Genomic DNA, 22,607 nt, shown 5'->3' with positions numbered 1-22,607 from the left:
CACAGGTAGGGGTGCACACGGTTCGGTTTGGTCCGGTTTTGGGGTGAAACTGGAACCGAACCATTCCTAATGGTTCTAGGAAATTTGGAACCGGAACCGAACCGTTGGCACCCTAGAACCGAACCGGAACCGAACCGTTAAAACCGGTTCGGTTCCGGATCGGTTCCACGGTTCTTAGCTTTTTATAATCCAGCCCAATTGTAAGCCCATGTCCATCCATGTTGTGGTCCATTTGATGAATGATTTAGATGTTGTATAAGGTGTTCAAAAGTACATTTACGAAAATAATTATTCTAGAGAAAATAATTATAAGATATGCAAAAATACATCGGTTCGGTTCAAGGTTCAGTTTCATGGTTCGGTTCTACGGATCGGATCCCCGCAAGCGTTCAATCCACACTGTTTTCTGTGTGGTATACCCCCACGTGAGTTTTGAATCTATCTAATTTTTGGAATCCTATGCACAGTGATATTGTAAAACAGGTGCCGAAGTGGATTGGTCAAGGACATCTCTATGACCATGCCTCACGGAGTTTCGGTACAGGAATAAATCCCCACCGGGATCATTGGCAATCTGCTTCCCAAACATGCTGCCGGCCGGACGCGGCTTTCCTCTGCCAAAGAAGTCTGTGCCTTAGTGGGGCCACCATAATTTTTGTGAGAAATCCACTCCGTGCATCTATTTTGTGAGCTCATTTTAAGATATTAGACTAAAAAGCCATATTAAGATCAAAGACTAAGCGGGCCATAATAAAGGAAAGGGTGGTTAGGAAAATTCATAATCAGGAAACCTTCCATGGATCAACAGTAATATTTACATGCCATTCATACTGTTCGTAACGTCATTTCTAAAGAAATGAACTGAAAAACCAAATATCAGTCTGATTCAAAACTTCCGTGGCTCATGAATATTTCTATTGTATACGCGTTCAATTACCACGTTAGAGGCTCACTTTAGTTTTGGATACCGCTCATTTTTATACTCAAGTCTTAAAATAGACTCATAAAACGTACAGACGGAGTGGGTTTTTTACAAACGTCACAGCAGACTCCACCTTGGTTCGGTGAATCCACGTCCCAGCCCGGCCGCACATATGAGTTGAGGGGTAGGCCGCGTTGGAAACTATATATTAACCGTCCAAACAAGCATGCAGGGTTCGCCAACTGGATGATCCGACGAGCCTAATCTTTTGCATAGGAGCATCCTCATGGTGGGGCCCACCTCGTTCACGTTCAGAGGTTCTCCCCAATTTCCATGTCGGTACTTTTCAAGCACTTGCCAAGCGTGTGAGAAGTGCGTGTGAGAGTGGAGTTCGTGGGGCATCCACGTTACACAGATTCGGCTTTTTCAGTCGCATTCGCAGTTTTGTGTTGTGTAAAGAGGGTTTTGGGGTCGAGAGAGAGAGAGAAGAGAGATGGACGACTACACGAGGGAGATGATGGACCTGAAAACCCTTGTTACTCGAACGCTTGAGAAGAAGGGCGTTCTCGCCAAGATCAGGGTATGTTTTTACCACATTCTCATTTTCCAAGATCTTACTCTCTCTGCAATTTCAGAAAGAAACGACTTTTTTTTTTTTTCCCTCTTTTGGTCAGAAATAGGTCCATCCCTCTTAATTTCTCTGCAATTTCAGAAAGAAATGAGGTTTAAGAAGCCAAAAATTTGTTGGTTTTTCCATAACCGTCGATTAAAATCTGGCTGTCGATTTCTCCTGTGAAAAATGCGCCTACCAGATCGAAAGTAAGATGCTGTTCAGATGCAGGAGTGAATTGGATTGCAAACACTATCAGTCTAATCAAGAGGGCTGAGCTGACTGGCCCACACGATATTATCTGGAGCTCATAGAGTCACATGATAGGATTAATTTCTTGCCCGGGTGGGCCCACTACCTGATTAGGGTTCCAAATGCGCACCCTTATAATTAATTAAAGTTGAACCTTCATAAGAATAAAAAACGACAGAAATTAATGACATTTCCTAGTATTTGAGGGAAAGAGCCCTCAACTTCTGGTTATCCTCCTTTAAACTCCAACTTGAAAGCAATATAAGTGCAATTTGGAGCCGAGACCCTTGATATGAATGCCAGGGCCCTGTTTGGCTACGACTTAAAAAATGAGTTCATCTCAATTTGGTTAAAAGTAATTATGATTTTGGTAACGATTAAAGATTATCTTGATAACCCATAACTTTGTATAAACTATGGAGCTTTGCTAAGCGCACACATGTGTGTAATAAAGCCTACGTACACGCTATGCATGTGCCATGCTGGCATATAGGTGCGATCCAATCAATCCATCAGGTTGGTCCGACCTTCTACATGTTTACCCAAAAATAAACCTGTTGCACTTATCATGTGGGCCCTAATAATTGAAATAGGTAGATGAGTTAGAAAACTTCAGCCAAGTTTTTCAGAGCCGTATGTTTGTTTTGAAAACGGTGGCACACCTGGCCAGCAGATCAACATGATTCATGGGCCAGGGAATCATTATGGTGGTACCTTTCTGATAGATGGATTGGATTTGGGACCTATAGTGCCATTTTGGCACATGTGTGGTGTGTAGATGAGCTTTGTTGCACATGTGTGTGCGCTTAGCAAAGCTCCATACTATGATATCTAATACATAATTACTGTTAACTAAAATGAGATGAAAATTTTTAAGCAGCAACCAAACAGGACAAGGGAGGAAATCACAAGTTGGTCACTTTCACTTCATTACACAACAATTGAATAGTGCATCCAAAGACATCCTTAATTTTGTGTTATCTATTCACCCACTTTGTGAATGTAATTTGTTCGGTTCACATAGCTGGTTTAAGTCTACATTTCTCATGATGATGTTTTCTCAAGTCAAACCATTGACCACATCTTTTGAGCTCATGTCTTGTGGACTTGAAATTCACGTATTCAAGGACTTCATGGTGGATGGTTTCAATTTGGAAATGGTAATTCAGTCACAACTTTTGATCGTCAAGTCTCATATAGTTTATCTTTTAGGAAGAAACACATCTTTTTGAAAGATATGTCATGATAAGAGGTTTTGACCTAAAAAAAAGGGGAAAAATAGGAAAAAGGTACACTAGTATAAAGGGGGTATCCTGACTTTCAAAAAAAGAAAAAAAAAGGAGGAAAAATTCCCCAATATAGGCATTGCATTCGCCTCTCTCCAATACAGTCAAACAAAATGTTTAGCCTAGCTGAGATGAGGCAAGTTCCATCGAACACAGAAAATCTTCGATGGGGTCAAGAGGGGATCTTGATCCTAAGAAGATGGGATGATGTTTGAGCCCCTCTTTACAATGAACATACCTAAAGATTTCTTTTAACAAAAATATGCAGCCATTATCTTGTTTCAAAAATTATATCAGAGCCAAAAGTTTTGGCCTTAGTCCACTTCCTTCACCAAAGGCATGCCCTTAGGAGGCAGTAGTCTTGCCCTTGCCGTCCCTGATTATGTTGCCAATTCCTCTTGGGCAAGGGTTACTAAGAGAGGAGCCATCAAAATTGAGCTTCCACCAAACCATCAATTAATGATAATATGCTTAGGAGCTTTGCCGTTCACTACCAATGCCAACTTAAGTGAAATTTGAAGTTGAAATCCCACAGAACTCTACTGGTGAGAGATCAACTTATCAAACTTTTGATGTTTCCTACTGCTTTCATTATAGGAGCTTTCTTCTCCTGAAAAAAATTGCCCGTCTCTTTCTTGCCAGACTTCCTAACATGGGGCCAACAAGAGCATTCTTTATACAGTCATGCCCTCTAGCCTCTAGTAGATCTGTACATGAGTTGAGTTAGTTCGGTCAGTTTGCTCGATTCGACTTGGAAAAGCTCGACTCACTTCGGCTCGAAATTGGATTCGGACCGAGTCTAGCTGGTTTTTGGAGTTGGAAAAATTTTTGAGCGGAGTTCGAGCTTGCCTGAGCTCGACTCGGATCGAACCTCAACTCGAATCGACTCGGATCGAATTAGCTTGGTGACTAAGTTATTTTGATATGAATGCTGCTCGCCAAGTGTTTGAAGAAATGACTCAATGAAGTGTTGGTGAGGAAGGAATGGATACGTCGGGTGTTTGATTTTGATGCCGCTCTCTGGGTATTTGGTGAAATACCTGTAAAATTTTGTTACTATTTGGTATTATGTGAGAAATTGAAGATGCATTTTACGTGTTTGAGAAAATGCTGCTTATGCTCGAACTGGCCCAAGCCACTGACCGAACTGAGCCGAGCTAGTTAGACAGGCTCGAGCACCAAGCCGAGCCGATTCGAGTTGGGGACCGGTTAGCTACTGGTTGAGCTGATCCGAGCCGAGTGGTGCCAAGCTCGACTTAGTTCAACTTGTGTATAGCTCTAGCCTCTAGGCCCTAGCTAGAAAGGGCCATTTCCTGAGCTAACCCTAGATTACCCAAGAGCCAAGATTATGGTGGAAAAATCTAGATCATGCTGACCAAATTTAGGAAACAACCCCAAATCTTGCAAGCTGCCGAGTAATGAATGGAGAGATTATACACTAATTCCTCCTTTTTGCATGTAAAGCATATATAGGGAAGGCTAAAATCCTATGCATGATGTGATCCAGGGTGTGGATTTTGTCTGCAAAAGCTGTCCTAAAGAATGCCTCCACTCTCGGAGGGGCTTGCAAGGACCAAGCTGGAGTTGGAGGGGAAAGCTACCCCTAATATGAGAAAATACAAAAATGGAGCTACTGTAAAGGAAAACGATAGTATCCATTTCAAGATATGATCATTCTCCCCTCCAAATGTGCGGGAAATGTTGCTAAGAATGCTCGACAAGTGATTGAACTAAACTCCTAATTATTATTATTATTATTATTTTTTGAAAGATATAATTTTTATTAGGCCAAAGCCAAAAAAGAAAACAAAGAAAAGAGAAAACACAATCAAACAAAAGAAAAACAGAAAAAGAATAAAGAAAAAAAACCTAAACTCCTGATTATATTTTGATAATCTTTTAAAGGGAATGTTCTCATCTATCTTACTGCCCAAAAATTTGTCAAATCTTTTGACAAGGCCCTTTCAAAGAAGCCACCTTACCTTGTAAAGGCTAGGAATATGCATGCAAAAGCTTCATCTTCACCCATGCATCTTCCCAAATCACACCTTGTCCCCTGATTTGGCTAAGAAATGTCTTCCATTACTTCTTGATGCAGGACACATGATTTAATGCTAGCATGCAACGTGGAGATTATGAAAGAGTTTATAAAGTAATTTAATTAACAAAAGATGCTAATCCACCAAGTAATTAAGAGTAAACAATAAGAAATAAAATATGATCTAACCTAAATCACATGTCTGCATGCTAAGAAATCACATAAATCAATTAAAACTAGGCTCGATGAAAGGATAGAACTTCCAATTTAGCATAGGTACGTTTCACACTCAAGGGAATGACTAGTAGGTTTTATGATTAGGGATAAGAAGGGGAAAATCCAAAATTTGAAAAATTATGTGTCATGGGAATTGAGGATTTTAGAATTAGGGTTTTTAGAAATTGGAGAAAATAGGATATTGAAGATCTAGGGTTTAGAAAGTTGTAATGGAAGGGGAAAGAGGAAGACAAGAGAAGAAGAATACCTTTCGAAGAAGATAGAGGATGTAAGACGAAGAATACCTTTCAAAGAAGAGGAAGATGAAGGATGTACCTTGGAATCCATCACTAAACAAGCTTTTATCTTTCCACAATTTAATTGGAAGGGAGGTTTTTTTTTTTTAAGAAAATAAGGACGGAAATTCTTTCACACAAGAGTGCTTCTCACTTTTTCTTTATTCTTAATAACACTATTAATGTTGGAACTCCACTCCCCCTGTGGTTTCATAATTAAAAAATTCGGAATTAAAATTCAGCATAATTACAACTATACCACTCACTTAAGTAAAGTGGCCCATCATAAAAAATAAGAAAACTAAAACATATATTAACAATCTCAACCATTAAATAACTCTTAAAAATAACAAAAACCATAAAGAAGGCAAAATTAGAGTCCAAGGGACCCAGATCTTTGGTGGCCCGATGGCCCGATTGACAAGATCCAACAGTTGGATTGATACAAAATAGAATTCCTATTACTAAAATGATTTCCTAAGCAGCTCACATGCATCATCCCAAGGTGGGGTCTTCCCGATGCACGTCTAATGCATGTGGGGTCTTCAAAATGCCTGGCAGGCCCTATCTGGAACTCGTTTCCATCCACAAAGGAAGCTGCGCTGATGCGGGTGGTCGTCTCTATCTCTGGTAAACTTGAGTAGGTCCTCTAATGTCCCTATGACTTCCATGTCGTTATCTGTTGGTCATGGTTCTTGTGATGTTCTTCAATATATGCTTAAACTGTATCTACATTCCTTCATTCTGCATCTAACCCATGTTCTTTTCTTTGTATTTGTTGGAAATAACTCTCCTCCACAAGGAATTTCACTCTTGTTGAAGTGTTACCACCACATTCCTAGAAGGTTCCATTCCTCCCTGTCACCAGGCATTTTGCTTTTTCAGTTAGTTATTCAGTGATAAGACAGGGCTATCCGCATCATGTGTTATCTCGAGTTGTAGGCCTCGACAAGATACCTGCAATGATCATCAACCGCACGGAGTTTACAATTCCAAACATAATTGTTTCTTAATCTTACCTGTTGGTGGAAGAGTGGAGGTTGTTAGCCATCAATTCCTTGCTGATGTGTACAATTGGGAATATTTTTCTTTAAACGTTCTGGACTTTGACTTGCTTTGAATGATGTGTATATTACAGTGGAGGCTTTTTACCTTAGAGGTTGAATATTTTGGAGAGTATATATCCCACATTTACCTTTACTATGAAAAAACAGCTAAACTACGTCTACGATAGCATAAATCATACTTGATGGAAGATTTGAAAGAGGGTTAGAGTTTCACGACTTTTGCTTTGATGCCTGGTGGTGTATTCAAAATGAAATAACAGTTTAGAATTTCAAATGAAGTGTTTCGCTTTCATGCCTGGTGGTGGAAGAGTGTTGGTTGCCACTATCTTTTGCTTGCAAGTGAGTGGAACCTAAAGCATTTTTCTTCAAACCCCCCCGCCCCCCAGGCATGCTTTGGATGCGTATATTTAAAGTGGAGGCCTTTCACCTTAATTGTTGATATTATGGAGACTCTGCGTTGTTACTATTTTGTCATAATTATGCAAAAAGAGCTCAAATACGAAATATTCTGGGTTAAGTAGTACTAGCCGGAAAATTTGAAAGAGTTTTGTTACTTTAAAATGGATTACCTTAGAAGATTTTGTAAAGAAATACTTGAAAGCATAAGCAAAGAAGAAAGGGTAATGGATTTATTGGAAATACTGAAGAGGTGAAGACACGGGCACATAAGGTATCATATCATTCATGACGAAAACACGATACCCATTGATGATGCTGAAGTTCCGTTAAAAAAGGGTCCCAAAAGCCCACCAAATGCATTAAAAATGCTAATAGACATTTCTAAATATTATCTCCCTCAAATATGAAGTTATAATAGGTAAATTGGGAGGTTTTTGGTTTGACTGACGTGTATCATTGGGCACCTTAGTGATATGAATAAAAGAAGAAGAAATTATAACCACCTTAGACAACAAATCTAGAATTGCGGTTAACAGGCCCATGGTTTAATTTTGTTATGGTAACCCTAAGTCTCTGATTTATAGATGTAGGTCGATATGTATTGGTATTTTGGGTAACCAATATGATGCTTTTTCTTTAGTCATGTATGCATACTGGTCAGGACTATATAGGTCAAAATTTAGACTGATACTGCTTCTAAGGTGTAGTATTGCCTTGAGACATACTAATGCATATTGTTTTTTGGAGTTGGCCAGCATGTGCTTGAATGACAATATTTTCAATGTTGCATCAAATTCAGTGCTATGTGATTTCTCTGAAGCAATAAGGCAATTGCCAAGGAGGGTTTGATTCCTTCTACATTTGACAAATGGTTGGGTTAGAGTTGTTCACAATCCAAGTGCTTCTTTTATAAAAGGAAATAAGCAGCTAGAGTAAGCGGAAAAGAATACAACCCAAGAACATTACAATCCAAGCAAGGATGACACTACATCATCATCTACATTTTTTTACCTCAGATATCCACTCTAACACATCTCTTTTGGATTTCCAAACTACCTCCCCCCGAGATCCTTGCATGCTAGGAAAGCAAGGCTTATTACGTTCACACCATATATTGTATGGGACTGCCATTATGACCGATGCCAAGCCACTGACTCATCCTTAGAGAGATTCCTGCCGTGCCAAGCCCTTAATGACTCTTGGATTGCTTGTGGCATGATGACCCATTCCATGCCAAAGTATGCTAAGAAGGTGGACCATACTTGCATCACAAAGGAATAGTGAATGAAAAGGTGATTTTTTAGTGCTTAATCATCCATAGATAGAGGGATAGATCGGAGTTGGATAGAGGGATAGATCGAAGTTGTCAACCAGAGTCTTGGAAATCTTGTTTAATGTTTTTTTGGTCCCTGCATTAGTTCATTGTACCTCATGTTATCAAAAGCTTACTTTGCCTACAACGGTTATGTGAACAACAACATGGGACCTTGATAGCCCATCGATTTAGTCCCACTTCCTATTATGACTGGACCGTGCTAGGATCCCAAAGCTTTTGTGCATCATATCAAGGTAATACATGAGGAAGTTAGGCGAAAGATAACACTAGGTAGTGAAATTTACTAGGGGCATGCAAATATTTGACGGCATTACACATAATCTCAAGAAGGGGATGTGGTCATGGTGTCTCAAACCTGAGAAGTTTCTAGGAGGGACTTACATCAAGTTCCACTCTAAAATGGCAAGTCCCTACCATTTTATGAAGAAACCAGGTGATGATGCATACCTGATCTAGTTTTCATCCAAAATGAAGACTAGCCTGATTTTCAATGTAGAAGACCTTATGGTTTATCTTGGACATCCTGAAGAGGAGAGCATGGGAGAATGATCTATTTGTTACCCGAGTTACTATGCTAATTTGAGGAAGTCATTGAAGATTGTTGGATGATTTATAAGTTTCCACATAGCAAGAAGAGTATTTGAAATTTCTCATCAAGTAAAGGGGTCGATTAAAGTTCTTCAGTACGTGGATTTCAGAGGACAATCCCAAGTGCATTTAGGAACTCTATGAGGAGTACATTGCCATTAACTCGACAAAGCTGTATTCTATCAATTTGGGGGGATATGATACACTCACATTCCGTCCTACATGTGCACCCTTCACAAGTGTACACAAGAATAGGGATTTGTTTCCATTTTACATTGCTTTTATTGTTTTTATGCTAGAAAGAATATCTTATTAGAATTTTTTGTTTCTTATTTTAGAAGTCTAGGTTATCTTGGAGATTTTTGCTAGCAAGGAATTCTATTTTATAAGAGTTACCTTTACAATAAAAAAGGAATTCTATATTTTAGATTCTCTAGACAATGTTAGGGATTCTCTCTAGAAGGAAACCTAGTTAGGGATTCTCTCCAGAAGGGAACTTAGTAAGCCTTTCATTAAAAATATAGCCCAAGCCTTATGAAACAACGCATATAAATGCTATTTTTCTTTGACAAAAAATTTCTCTGTTTCTCTAGTGGGGTTGAGCAATGCTCGCAATATTCTTTTTCTTCCCTCTTTAATTTTATGTTGAATCTAGTAAGAGAACTCATATTTACGATTGGTTCTTTCTTTCAAATCTAGTTGCATGAGAGAGAGAGAGAGAGAGGTGTTCTTGTTCCGACTTGTACATGGTGGGGCCGCTTGATGATCAGCCCAAGATGCTGCATAGACATGCCATATAAAGCCATGTATTGTGAGAGTAGGATTCAAAATTCTACTCAAATAGCTCCTAGAGTAGGATTTTCATGGTTACTCTCACATGTTCTTACTTTGAATTTTGGTAGGAGAATTGGTTTGAGATGTCCTGTTGTAGGTATATTCTCTCCAGTAGTCATTGAGATGCAATAACACTTTGCATGTGTTGGTTTTTTTAAAAAAGACCTCTTGGTTTGAAATGTGGGTAGGGCTCTTCGATGTATGTTTGTGAGTGTTGTTATCTTAACTTTATTTGAATATAAAAATGAGCTCAACATTTTCTTTTCCACCATTGCCCTTACAAATATTAAGTACTCAGGCTATATGGTTAAGGGCATATTTGGAAGTAACTTGAGCCCCATCTCTGTTGTTATAATAACAAAGAGATATGTTGTGATGTCTTTTCCACCATTGCCCTTATAAATATTGAGTATTTAGATTCTTCAAAAAAAAGTATTCAGTCCATATGATCAAGGGCATATTTGGAAATAATTTGAACCCCATCTCTGCCATTAGAATGGTAAAGACATATGTTATGATTTTTTTGGTAGCTATTCCATGATGTTTTTAAATAGTTATGATTTTCGCAATAGATTATTCCTTGTACTCCATGTCATAGTAATTGAGTTGGTAATACATTGCTTATTTGAGGCCGAGTTCTCCATTCATTTCGAAAAGGGATGCAGATTGCCTGGTGACCCAGTCATTAAGGATATCCCTGATGACCCGACTATATGGGGCCCACTGTGATGTATGTGTTTTGTGCATGCCGTCCATTTGTTTTGTCAAGGGATTGGTTTTGAAATTGGTAATGGGGAGAGCATGTGGTTTTGGGATGTGTGATTGGTGGTTGCTTCAAGAGCAATTTCCATGGTTAGCAAGTCTATCTCTGGAATGCAACATCCCAATATCTCAATGTTCCCCCTTTACAGGCAGAGCTGTCGTGTGATCTCCTCCTTGCCACATGAATTTGCTTGATGAAGAAATTGAAGGTAAAATGTTGTGGAAGGCAGATAAAGCGGGGAGGTTCTCAGTCCGATCCAGCAGAAGGAAGCCATGAATTAATCTCCCCACACACACACACACACACATGTGATGGGGGTTTGCTCGGCTTGTTGGGCATAAAAGAGTGCTAAGAGTAGAAAATCCTTAGAAAATGATCCTTGGTGCTGCCGAACATATGCATGATGTTTATGGAAGATGCAGAATCAATCGGTTACCTTTTCATCCCATTGACCTTACCCCCAAAGTATGTGGATGCCAATCATGGGATTATTGAATGTCTCGTGGGTGATGCTGGAATTAATCGGAAGTCTCCTCTATGGTTGGCAAGATGTTGGGCTAAGGAAGGATAGAAGGGCGCATTGGAGATTGGCTTTAGTGCCAGGACTATGGGCTTTATGGGGGGAGAGATGCTTTTGAAACTCGAAATCCCTGGAAAATGAAGTGACAAAAAGGGCTAAGCTTTTGGTGGTGGAATGGGCATCCTTTGTAAAAGATTTGGCTGATAGTGCTGTTGCCACTAGGTTAAGGATGTAATTTCTGGTTTTCTTTTCTTTTGTTTTCGCTTTGTATCTTGCGCCGTCTCAGTGCTTCTCTTAATGAAAGTATTGTTAACTAAAAAAAAGGCATGATCCCAAAAATTAGGCAGATCTAAAGCTCAAGTGAACCCCATAAGAAACAGTGGGGATCAAACACATGCTGTTGAATACTTCTTGGGGGCCACAGAAGTTTTCGATCAAGCTGATATTTGTGTTTTCCCCTCGTTCCGGTCTATGTGACGTTATGAACAGATTGGATGGCAAATAAACATCATGGTCGGGCCTAGGAAGATTTCAATGGTGGGTGTCATTATCCCCACTGTTTTTTGTGGTGTGGTCCACTTGAGCTTTGAATCTGTCTCATTTTTGGGCTCATGCCCTAAACGAGCTGGCAAAATGGATGGATGGTGTGGATAGAACACATACATTGCTGTGGCCCCCACAGAGTCGTGTCACCAGGCAATCCGTGCCCCTTGTTTGGACCTTAGTTTGTAGATGTGAGGCCCATGGTCGGTCTATACAAGACATTGACGCTCCTATCATGGATGGATTGTTCCCCCCAAATCCTCCTAATTGGAAGATGCGAGCCAGCAAATCATTGGCCTTTCCTCCTTTGAATATGGTTTGTTTGTGCATTCCTTTTAAGCATGTATTTGCATGCCAACAACAGGAAGGTTAGGTTGAGCAATTGAGAGGATTTGGGAATGGTCCATCCATGGTGGGGGTTCATCAGATCACTGGCTTGGATAGACCAACCATGAGCCCCACATCTACAAGCTAAGTTGCAAACAGGGAAGTTCCTTGTTTGGAATGAATATGGAATTTGACCTCTTCTTATTTTAGTAATTTATATCGGAACAATTTTAAATTTATTAAAAATAATTATATCTATACTACAATTTTCTGAACTATCCTTCAAAAAGTATTTTTTCTGAACTGATTTTGGTTGTATCTAATTGATATTTTTTCTCTATCTTTTAGTGTATTTATTTGTGTATGTGTCTTCATGTCTAGATTTTTGGAGATAGCCATGTCAAACACTTGAGGACACTTTGACGGTTGCCACCTGTGCAACATGTCTAGTTGAACACTGCTCGTTTCCCTTCTGCATTGCTGCATGTAGATCGCATTGACCTTCGTTCTTCACTCGGATTTCATTTTTAAACAGCAAGTGTCACTGGTTTTGGCTGCAGAATTTCCACAAAACCCTGGAGTTTATAAGAACTTAAAAGTCATATGCTGTTGATTTTCTCATATATTAACCGTCTGTATGGTAAATAAGTAATCAAACTCAAACTGTAAGCTTTGCCAACTCTACGCTCTAGTGGACTTGATGTTATCTGTAATTCCATACTGATGCATGCAGGTAATCCTGATATATAATGTTGGAGTTCATGAAGAAATCAATGTCATTGGTCCTCATTGTATACTTCTCACAAATCTCAAATTGTGCTCTTGTAATTATCAGTTACGGTCAATGATTCTAATGCAAGTCTTATATTTTATTTCCTTATCTTCTAAGCATCTGTGCTATTTGCATGCATATCTTTTGTACAACAAATGTTTAGATTCACTTTACCACAATTTATTAGAAGTTAGAGTTGCTGTGTCATTACACTGTAATTTATAAAAGATCTTTCACTGGTAGCCTGGTTTCTTGTATCTCCTCCCTTTTTACCAGTATTTTGTGCTCTGCTATTATTTATTTATTTATTTATTTATTTTTATATTATGTATTATATGTCCTAACCCAACTAGTTGGGATGACACTTTGATGATGATGATGTCCTAACCTGCCATTTATGTTTGGCTTTCATATTAGGCTGAGCTTAGGGCAAGTGTGTTTGAAGCTATTGAGGATGAGGATCGGGCAACTGAAAATGAAGATGGTGTATTGCCTGCATTACTTGGAAGTTGCAATGACCGTGCCAAGCAACTACATGCTTCTCCATCAGGTTCCCTCTTAATTCTTTGTTCTTAAAACCTCGCAATATCAGTGATCTTCTCATTCATTTTAGATAGTTAATATTATGTTAGTTTCTCTCTCTCTCTCTCTCTCTCTCTCTCTCTCTCTCTCTCTCTCTGAATCTCCCCAATATCCCAACTATTAGAGTATTGGATACTTACTATAGATAGTTATTTAGATGGATTCATGTATATCTGTGAAGATCTCCACGCCTTCAAAAAATATTAAGATCTCTACAAATCTCTCATAGATCTCTCACCTCTTCTATTTTCCACCCTAATTCTCATTAGAATAGATAAGTTCCAATTTCCACAATGTAATCTCTCAAGAAAAAATAAAAAAATTCCACAATGTAATCTATTGTGGTTTAATATGGTATCGGAGCCACTACCCTGGCTTGATCCTAGCTGTTGATCTTCCTTCACATCCTAGCCTGATCCTTCCTTTCCATCTCAACATCCATCTGTTTGTTCCAATTGTTGTTGATAGATTTGTATCTTGGTGACATCTGCTAATAATTGTAGCTTCTATTTTGCTACATCGGTCAAACGATGGATGAACTGTGCTCGCTAGATCATTTCAATCAAATCTTACCCGTGGGATCTTTATTGTTTGTGCTTGTGAATCCATTGTCTGAATATGTGATGATCAACATAACCATCCCTCTTTTGAGAAAACCTAGCCTCTGTTCATCTTCATGTTTGGCATGCATCATCATCCTTCAGCTCCGAACATATTCTCAAGCTGTGCACCACTAAAATCGCCATTGGCCACCACTGCAGACCGTCTGATTAGATTTGCTTTAAATAACACCACTACAATCATTCATTAGCCAAATTCAGTGGTTGCGATCTATACCCACGCCATCTTCAGCGGTCTTCCATTTCATTGTTCAAACTCGCCGGCCCGTATGAAACCTTCCTAATCTTTGATCGAATTAGCCAGCACCGACATTGAACAATTGTTGCTTGAATCGTTTGGTCTGACCCACAATAAAATTCGCAAGTTTGCGGTTGGCTTTAGTGGAGCGGCTCCATCACTGCGTCTATAGTCCAACACCATCATAAGATCCACAAATTCTTTTTGTTTCTAGTGAACCCATTGCCCCACCATTCACTTAGATCGACCATGATCTCCATTGCCCCATCTGTTGATGGAGGATCTATTGAATATCGCAGTCGACACCCTGATCTGCCATCATTTCTGGCACTCCTTGTTGAGTCTCTTTGTAAATGGATCTACTGCACCGCCGAATGGATCCTGATTGCCTGTGCCCATCCTTTCCTTACCGTTGATTCCGATAGTTTTTTGATACACCTCCGTCTTTGGCATCTCTAGGTTGCCCATCATGTTGGACATTGGATGTGGATCATCCATCATGCAGGGCCCACCTTTAATGCGGATTGTCCATGATGCAAGGGCCAACTTCAAAGTGAGCCTCCATCATGCGGAGCCTGCCTTGGATGTAGGCCATAAGGGGCCAACCTTTGATGTGGACTGTACATCATGTGGGCCCACCTTGATGTGGACCAAACCTTCGATGGGGATCATCCATCATGCGAGGCTACCTTTCATATGGACAGTCCATCATGTGGAGAGATGAGAGAGAGGGAAAAGGTTAAAGCATGAATTTTTTTACTTATGGCTATAAGCAAGTTTAAGCTAATAAGCTACTTTACAAAGGTGGTTACTAAACTAACTTTCTAAAAAAAAAAATCTACTTGTGGGGGTGCATCTAAACAGCACTTATTGTTTTGCTTCTATAATGCCAACCCTAATTATGTAACGGGTGGTACTTTTCCATCCTCAATATATAAGGATATTAGACTGAGGCACAAATATGTTATCACCAAATTGAATGGTTAGAACCAAATACAAACTGAAGGCAGCATTCCTCCAAAGCCAATTAAAACATGCACTGAAGGGAATCCTCTTACATCTCCATTGGATTTACATGCCTCATAGGCTAACTTATAATTCTAGGTTGTTGTCAAGGAAAAAGCGTCGAAGGGATCCATGGTAATCATTAAGGAAAAGGGGTTTATGATTTGTGCATGTCCCTCTTAGAAGAAGCAACTCCAGCTCGTAGTGGACTCTACAACTAATATTTATTGCATTATAATCATAAAGCTACAGTTTATTGAAATAGCTGGTGCATGGAATTCATTTTCTGTCATTGATTATATGTTTGTTCAGATCTTAGTTAATTTATATCATTGAGAACTGAAGTATGGCTTTTTTTAAAACAAAAAATCTGGTTTACTTTCTCTTATGGGGGGCTATTTGGTAGACACCTAAAAATGGGTTCATCTCATTTTCATTAATGATAATTATTTAGTAGAAATCATGATGTCTAATACATAATTATGATTAACTAAATGGAATCAAGTATTATAGATGATCTCCCATGATAATTATGATTAACTAAAGTGAGATTTACTCATTTCAGGCATCTACCAAACAGGCCTTAGTCTACTTTTGTAAATCTCCCCATGCCTAAACACTTGGTAGTCAGGCCAAACCAGAGAACTCAATCCGAGCATTCAAGCCACACATAAAGGAACAAAAACAATTACCATCAGCTTCTCTCTGCTGCGAGTATACTCAATACCCAAAAAATCAATTCATCGAAACTAGTTTTTGGTCTCAGTGGGTATTAAAAGAGGACAATCTCCAAAGCATTGTCGTTTATGAGTTTTTCTTTCCTGAAAGGTATGTGTATGAGTAATCTCAAAGTTATCTTTTCGTATTGACGGTTCACAAAAAGTTGGCAACAACCAAATTCTAAGGGTCATTATGGGTAGGGGATCCCACATAATCAGAAATAAGTTTAGTCTCAATTTTGGTGGGCCCTATGCCCTCCACGTAAAATTTGTAGGCATCGCTTTCATCCGGACAAACAGAATCAGCGGCTTTTTTTCACAACTTCCTTGAGTTTATGTGGAGGAAAGAGTCACTTTAGTGCAGCGAATCCTACATGAAAGGGGTATGGGGCATGCCAAAATCGGCATTTAGACAATACCAATTAAGTGGGATTCCCTTCCAAAATGGATCCTAAATCATACGTTATTAAAGCTAGGAAATCTTAAAAGATCTCTGTGGAAGATTATGAGATGATACATTCAGAACATAAACTTAATCCAGCTGTCTAAAATAAGCAACAAAAGAAAGTGAGAGTTAAAGTGGCAATGGGCCAAGCTAGGGCCAAGCTAGCGTTGGCCCTGGCTCGGCTATAGTCCCCTAAGTTGTGGCCCTAGCCTGGCCCTGGCCTTGGCCTTGTAAGTAAAAGAGTGACATCATCAGAAGTTTGAAATAGTCCACGATCAAAGAAATTTGTTGACATATCTCCTCAATGCATCATGAATCCCATCATATAAATGGCTCTGATCATAGAAACATGACCGTGAATCCAAAATTGCTTTTAAACTACATATGCGCTTTGAATGGGAACCACTCACAAGTATCTTCAAATTGCCCATTCTTGTGTATAACGATGACCCGCTTGATCATTGGACAGGACCAACGAGCGAACGGGCCTAGCTAGGCCATTCATCATTGGCCTTGGCCAAGCCCGGCCCGGACACCAAGCCTAAATTTCAAGCCCACACACGGCCCTTGAGCCAAGTTTTGGGCCCAAGCCTGGCCCTACAAGACTAAGCAAGGCAGCCTGGCTCGTAATGGCCCCGTAACGGTCCCGTAACGGTCCAGGAAGTACATTTTTATAAATAAAAAATGGCCATAACGGTCGATACGGGGGCTGTAACAGCCGTTACGGCCCATATCATAACAGTAGCGGTGGTGGCCGTTACGGCCACCGTTACCGTTACGGAACACCTTGTCTACTAGTGAATACACACTTTTGTTGGCTAGGAGTTCAACTATTGCTCTTCTGGTGGCTATAGATTTTCCGTCGACAAAGAAAAAATAGGTTCAACCACAGGGTCAACATGGTCAAAGGGTTCAATCCAACAGCCCAACAAAAATGAAAAACGCGTATTGTCAAAAGGCTTAACGTGAGAAAGATACATCATCGAACAAGTACACGAGATGATTGATCAAGGCTCATAAGCCTAAGGAGATCTGGGATCAACAATCCAAATCTAGGCTCTTCATCTTGGCAACATTGGAAAATGAAGGAGGCAACACCAGAGAGGTACAGAGAGCCAAAAGAATCTGACTACCAGAAAATATTTTGGTGCACCACATAAAAGATAAAACCAAAACAAGATGTACTTGGTGAAAAATAACGGAGATGCACATGGACAGTGCACTCCAAAGCCCCAAAAGGATGAATCGGTACTACATTCAACGCATACGAAGAACATTGCATACAAATACAATAAATGGGCAAAAGGGTTGTTGGTACTAGCAAACAGATGACGAAAAAGAGCGGATAAAAACATTATGGATGGGAGGATCAACGACGAGAATGAAACGTCCGTACACAATGATAAGTTCGGGGTAGATGTTTTTGTGGTCTAGAGATCTAGCTATCAATTGTTTGTAGGATGAGATCAAATTTAGGGATGATAGTGTAGAAGCTCATACTAACAGGATGATGAAAGCAAGGAAAAGAGTGATGCCGAGGACAGTCCACATTAAAGGTGGGCCCTGCACGATGGATGATCCACATCCGATGTCCAACATGATGTGCAACCTACATCCAAGGTGGCCCTGCATGATGGATAGCCCACATTGAAGGTGGGCCTTTCAAGGTGGATGGTCCATATTGAAGGCATGTTCCACAAGATGGATGGTTAACATTGAAGACAAGGCCAAGGTGGGCCCAAAATATTGAATGGTCCATATCAAAGGTTGGCTCCACGTGATGGATGGTGGATGTTAAAGGTGGACCCTACATGAATAAGTAAAAATTGGAAGAGATTTTAATGCAAGATAGTTATTAAAAAAATTGGAAGAGGAGAGAAAGGGGAGAGAGATTAATGGAAGTGATGTAAAAATTATGTATGTGATGTTGGAAACCAAACAAACTTTTATACTTTTTGGCTAATACGTATGTTGTTTACCAAACATATTTATTTGTTGGATAAGTAGGCCAATTTTGGATTGAAAGTTACTTTAAATAAGCTACTTATGCCTTGAGTAGCTTATCTACTTTTTTACTTATTCAACAAATAAGTATGTTTGGTAAACAATATACTTATCAGCCAAAAAGTAGAAAATATGTTTGGTTTCCTTTTAGTACAAGTGAGCACTAACTTGGATGAACCATGCTCCACAATGCCTTGATTGGACAGTTTTGTCCTGTGCTTTCCTGGCCTCAAACAAATGAACAAATGGTTAATAGAGAGATAAAGCAACAATGCCCATTCGGCCAAAATTGTCCTTGGGATCTTCTACCCTATGATATTTTTGGGAATGGTCCATCCATTGCGCAATCTGGATCATTGGAGCAAGGCACCGGCTTAGTCTGGATCATTGTATCAACTTAGAAAGCAACAATTCTATCCTGTGCTTTCCTGGCTTCAATCAAACTATATTTACCTTTATGTTCAAGTGGGCATTAGCTTGGATGAACCATGCCTTGCACAGGCACCTTCATCCATTAGTATTACTATCCACCGCCATCCCATACACAACTTCCATTACCGGGCCACTCTCTAATCCATCTTTTTCGACACCATAGTACCCACATCAAACCCTCCATCTCCAAAATCCCTTCCACCACTAACCGCTCGACATCACCATCTTTTCCATCCCCAAAATCAACATCATCCTCCACCATCACCATCAACACCTGTCGCTTGAAGCCCCACCATCTTCTCCGCAGGGCGTGGCTTGGATGTGGCAAAGACATCACCCCCCCCTTAAAAAAAAAAAAAGAAGAAGAAGAAGAAGAAGAAGAAGGAAAAAACCCTAAAATGAAACCTTACCCTAACCAAAATATTTTAAAAAATAACACTATGAAAGAAAGGATGATTGGGAGGAATGAGGGAGGGAAGGGAGAGTAGGGAGAATCGCCTTGTTGGAAGAGATGGTTGTTTGAGTCCAGTGGGCTCCTTGTTGGAGTGGTCTTCTCTTTAACATCTTTTCCTTCAGTAGAAAAGCAAGTTTTTCTTACTGATGTAGAAAAGTAACGTTACCCTACAAATTACCTTTACTCCATGCAAGACTCCACATGCACATTGCTCATGCTTGACTCATTGCATTCACATGTTTGGATTAAGGACTCTTCCACTTGAATGCCTTGGCAACCATGGGCTGAGGTCTGACAAGACTTGAAGACACGGTTCTGTAAGGCGAGTCTTGATAGAATGAATCTTGGTGCGCGCATTCCCGGTACAAAAGTGATGGTACGAAGGTTATTGTGGGGAACTAGCGCAAGGTCTCAGTTTTCTTGGATGCAAAACAATTTAAATAAATGGCCCATTATAAGATTGAAAGACGAGTATTTACTAATTGAATTGATTCATCAAGGCTGGAAGATCTAAAGGATTAAGGAGAAAAATCATATATGAAGATAATAGCAAGCAAAAGAGGTAGTCAGCATTCCTAAGCAAGAGGGAGTGACAGGAGGGTCACTTATCTACTCGATGATGCCTGTTTGACACGGTACAAATGAAACAGAAAAAGCAACAAAATGGGACGATCGAAACTCCTAACCACTCAAGATAGTATCTTCAAACGAGAAAAAAGGTTTAAATAAGCTTATCTTTGATTTATGACCAAGCTTGTATAAACCTTGAACATCAAAGAGAGACTAAAAAGGTTTCATTGTCAGAGACAAAACATAAGAAAAATGAAACTCCTACGTCTCTCCCCTCTTTATGAGATTCTCTCTAACTATATTCATAAGAAGTTAAAATTACTTGAATACCCCTACTTATTAGTCCATACCAAAACCCCTCTTCAATATGTGGAAATGTGAAATAGAGATATTTAATTAGTTTCTAACTTAAAAGCTAAAAGATCGACATGTTATGATGACTCGTGTTGGAATCTGCCATCAAAATTGAGGCATTGATCCGTCCAGAGCAATCCGACGGTCCGATTCACAAGATCTTTTCATCGATTCTCTCTCCATGCAAAGAAGACACCCTCCAAATCTCACACCTTTCGGGTATGGGATGATATTCCATCTGTGTACTTGAAGCTCTTGGGCAATGACAATGCACACCAAAATCAAGCTTGCATGGGCTGAAAATGTTTCTCCGTAATTCAACAATTTGCCTAATGAGGATGTGAATCCCCTGGGTTGGACATAGCTTGGCTTCGTTCAGTTGGCTCCCATATGCCCATAAAACAAAATTTCATCAAGATTATTTAATTTAGCTCCTTCAACCCACAACCAATTTCGTCAGTTGATGATCTTCACATCACTCAAGATCTATAGCTTCCAGGTGCATCTTCACAACGCATGAAATCGGCAATATCCTTAATTTCAGCCATAATTCAGCTGTAGTGCATTTTGAAATCCATGGCTTGGTAAAACGGAAATAAACTAAATTACTGCATTATGAGTTTGAGATCTGAACGACAACATCGATTGGACAGTGGTTAGGCATAACAAAGAAAATAGAAGACAGAAATGGCTTACATACACAGGTAAAGGGTTTACCTTTTTCATCTTCAAAATTGATCCTCATGGAGAGCTGATGTATTAGTAGCCGGAATATTTGAAAAGTTTGGGATGATTATAAAAACCGTAATATGGAATAATTGAGAGCTAGTGAGTCTAAAGTGATTTCATTTGTTTGGTTTTGGTATGAAGATGAGGCTCCAAGGTGATAAGTATTCTTGATGACTAGAAGGTCAATAGGAGAAGCTGAAGGTAAGCTTTGCAAAAGTGGGTGTGATAGAAGTGTGTTGGTAAAAACTTTGCGGTAGTGGGTGTGATAGGAAGTCTAAGGACCCATTATTTTATACTAATAAGGGGGCTGTTAGAAGGTATGGCAAGTGAGAAACAGGTTAAGTGAAGATAAATAATTCAATGGGTGAGGCAATTGACAACCTAGTATTGGTGGGAGAAATTGGTAAAAGTGGTGCTAAAGCAGGATACTCATATGTAGAGGTGACTCGCGATGTATTTCAAGAGCTGTAGAGGAGTTTGTCAAGTATCCTCATTTCAAGGGGCTAGAGCTGGGTCTTATCTTTAGATTCTCAATGGGCGGCCCGGGGATTATTGGGTCCCATCTATAATTTGCTGATGACACCTTTATCTTGTGCAATGCATCTAGGGATCAAGTTAAAAAAAGTCAAAGATGTCTTGAGGTGCCATGAAGCTATCTCTGTATTGGAAGTTAATCTTGGCAAAAATTGGGTGAATCAGTTGCACTGATGATTATTGCCAGCAAAAGGGGGGTCGAAGTTGTCAGAGAATTAGCAAACGAGTTGGAATGTGAAGTGGTAAAGCTTCCGTTCTCCGCCTTGGCCTCCCTTTTTGGAGGCAATTTTCTGGGATCCTTTGAAAGGATCGAAAGAAGTTGGTGGGGTGGAAAGGAAAAGACCTCTCTTTTGCGGCAGAATTACTCATATCAAAGCTACATTATCAAATCTGCTAATGTATTTTATGTCTCTTGTCCCTATGTTGTGAAAGGTAAGGATGGTGGGACAACTTCATAGAAATTTCCTTTGGGAAGCATGAGGCACAAAGAAAAAGCTTCATCTTATGAAATTGGGGGGGGGTGAATGAAAATTTCAAAAGTAAAAAAGGAAGGCTGATGAGGATTGGGACTTTAAAAGAAATGACTTGGGATTTGCTTAGTAATTGGTGGAGATACGATGAAGAGCTGAATTCTCTTTGGGCCAATATTTTTAGAAGTAAATGTGGAAGGGTTGGTTCTTGGGGATGTCATTGAGAAGAGGTGGATCCATGTTCTAGAAAGGGGGAGGGGGAAGGATTTGAGGAGTGTCTTTTTCAAGGTGTGTGTGGGGAACAAGGTGGATTTTTGGGGAAGGTCTCTAAGTGGGGGAGGTCATGGTGTCCTTCTATTGCAAATATGTTTGTAGCGATGGCAATATGCCTCTGTGGTCCAAGGTGTTGGGCAATTTGCTCTCACCTAGGGTGGAAGCTGTTGCTTCGATGGCCATGATTGACAAAATCTTGAATTCCTAATGCAAGATAACCTGAAGAAATGGAATTTCGCCGTGGCAATTATATGTTTTATGGGACTATTGCTTGACATGTTCGGTCATTGGTGTGGCCTCGGTGATGCTAAGGGTTGGTAATGGACCTCATTGTTGGGTGGACTGGTTGATGCAGGACAATTAGCCACTTGCTTTAAAAGCTCGAATTGTTAGAGTATGGCGAATTAAT

General features: G+C 39.8%; 1 protein-coding gene across 3 annotated transcripts in view; it reads left to right on the top strand.

Moving 5' to 3' along the window:
• The first annotated feature begins 1,341 nt into the window (after positions 1-1,341).
• LOC131253145 (protein TONNEAU 1a-like) overlaps positions 1,342-22,607 on the top strand; it is a 46,146-nt gene continuing 24,880 nt past the window's right edge. For all 3 annotated transcript variants that reach the window (XM_058253993.1, XM_058253995.1, XM_058253994.1), the window contains exons 1-2: positions 1,342-1,502; positions 13,187-13,319. In XM_058253993.1, the coding sequence (XP_058109976.1) occupies positions 1,416-1,502; positions 13,187-13,319 (220 nt within the window). In that variant the 5' untranslated portion in view covers positions 1,342-1,415. The remainder of the gene's footprint in view (positions 1,503-13,186; positions 13,320-22,607) is intronic.

This window comes from Magnolia sinica, chromosome 8 (genome assembly GCF_029962835.1).
Source record: "Magnolia sinica isolate HGM2019 chromosome 8, MsV1, whole genome shotgun sequence".
Lineage (NCBI taxonomy): Eukaryota > Viridiplantae > Streptophyta > Magnoliopsida > Magnoliales > Magnoliaceae > Magnolia > Magnolia sinica.
This window is presented reverse-complemented; position numbering and strand designations above follow the sequence as displayed.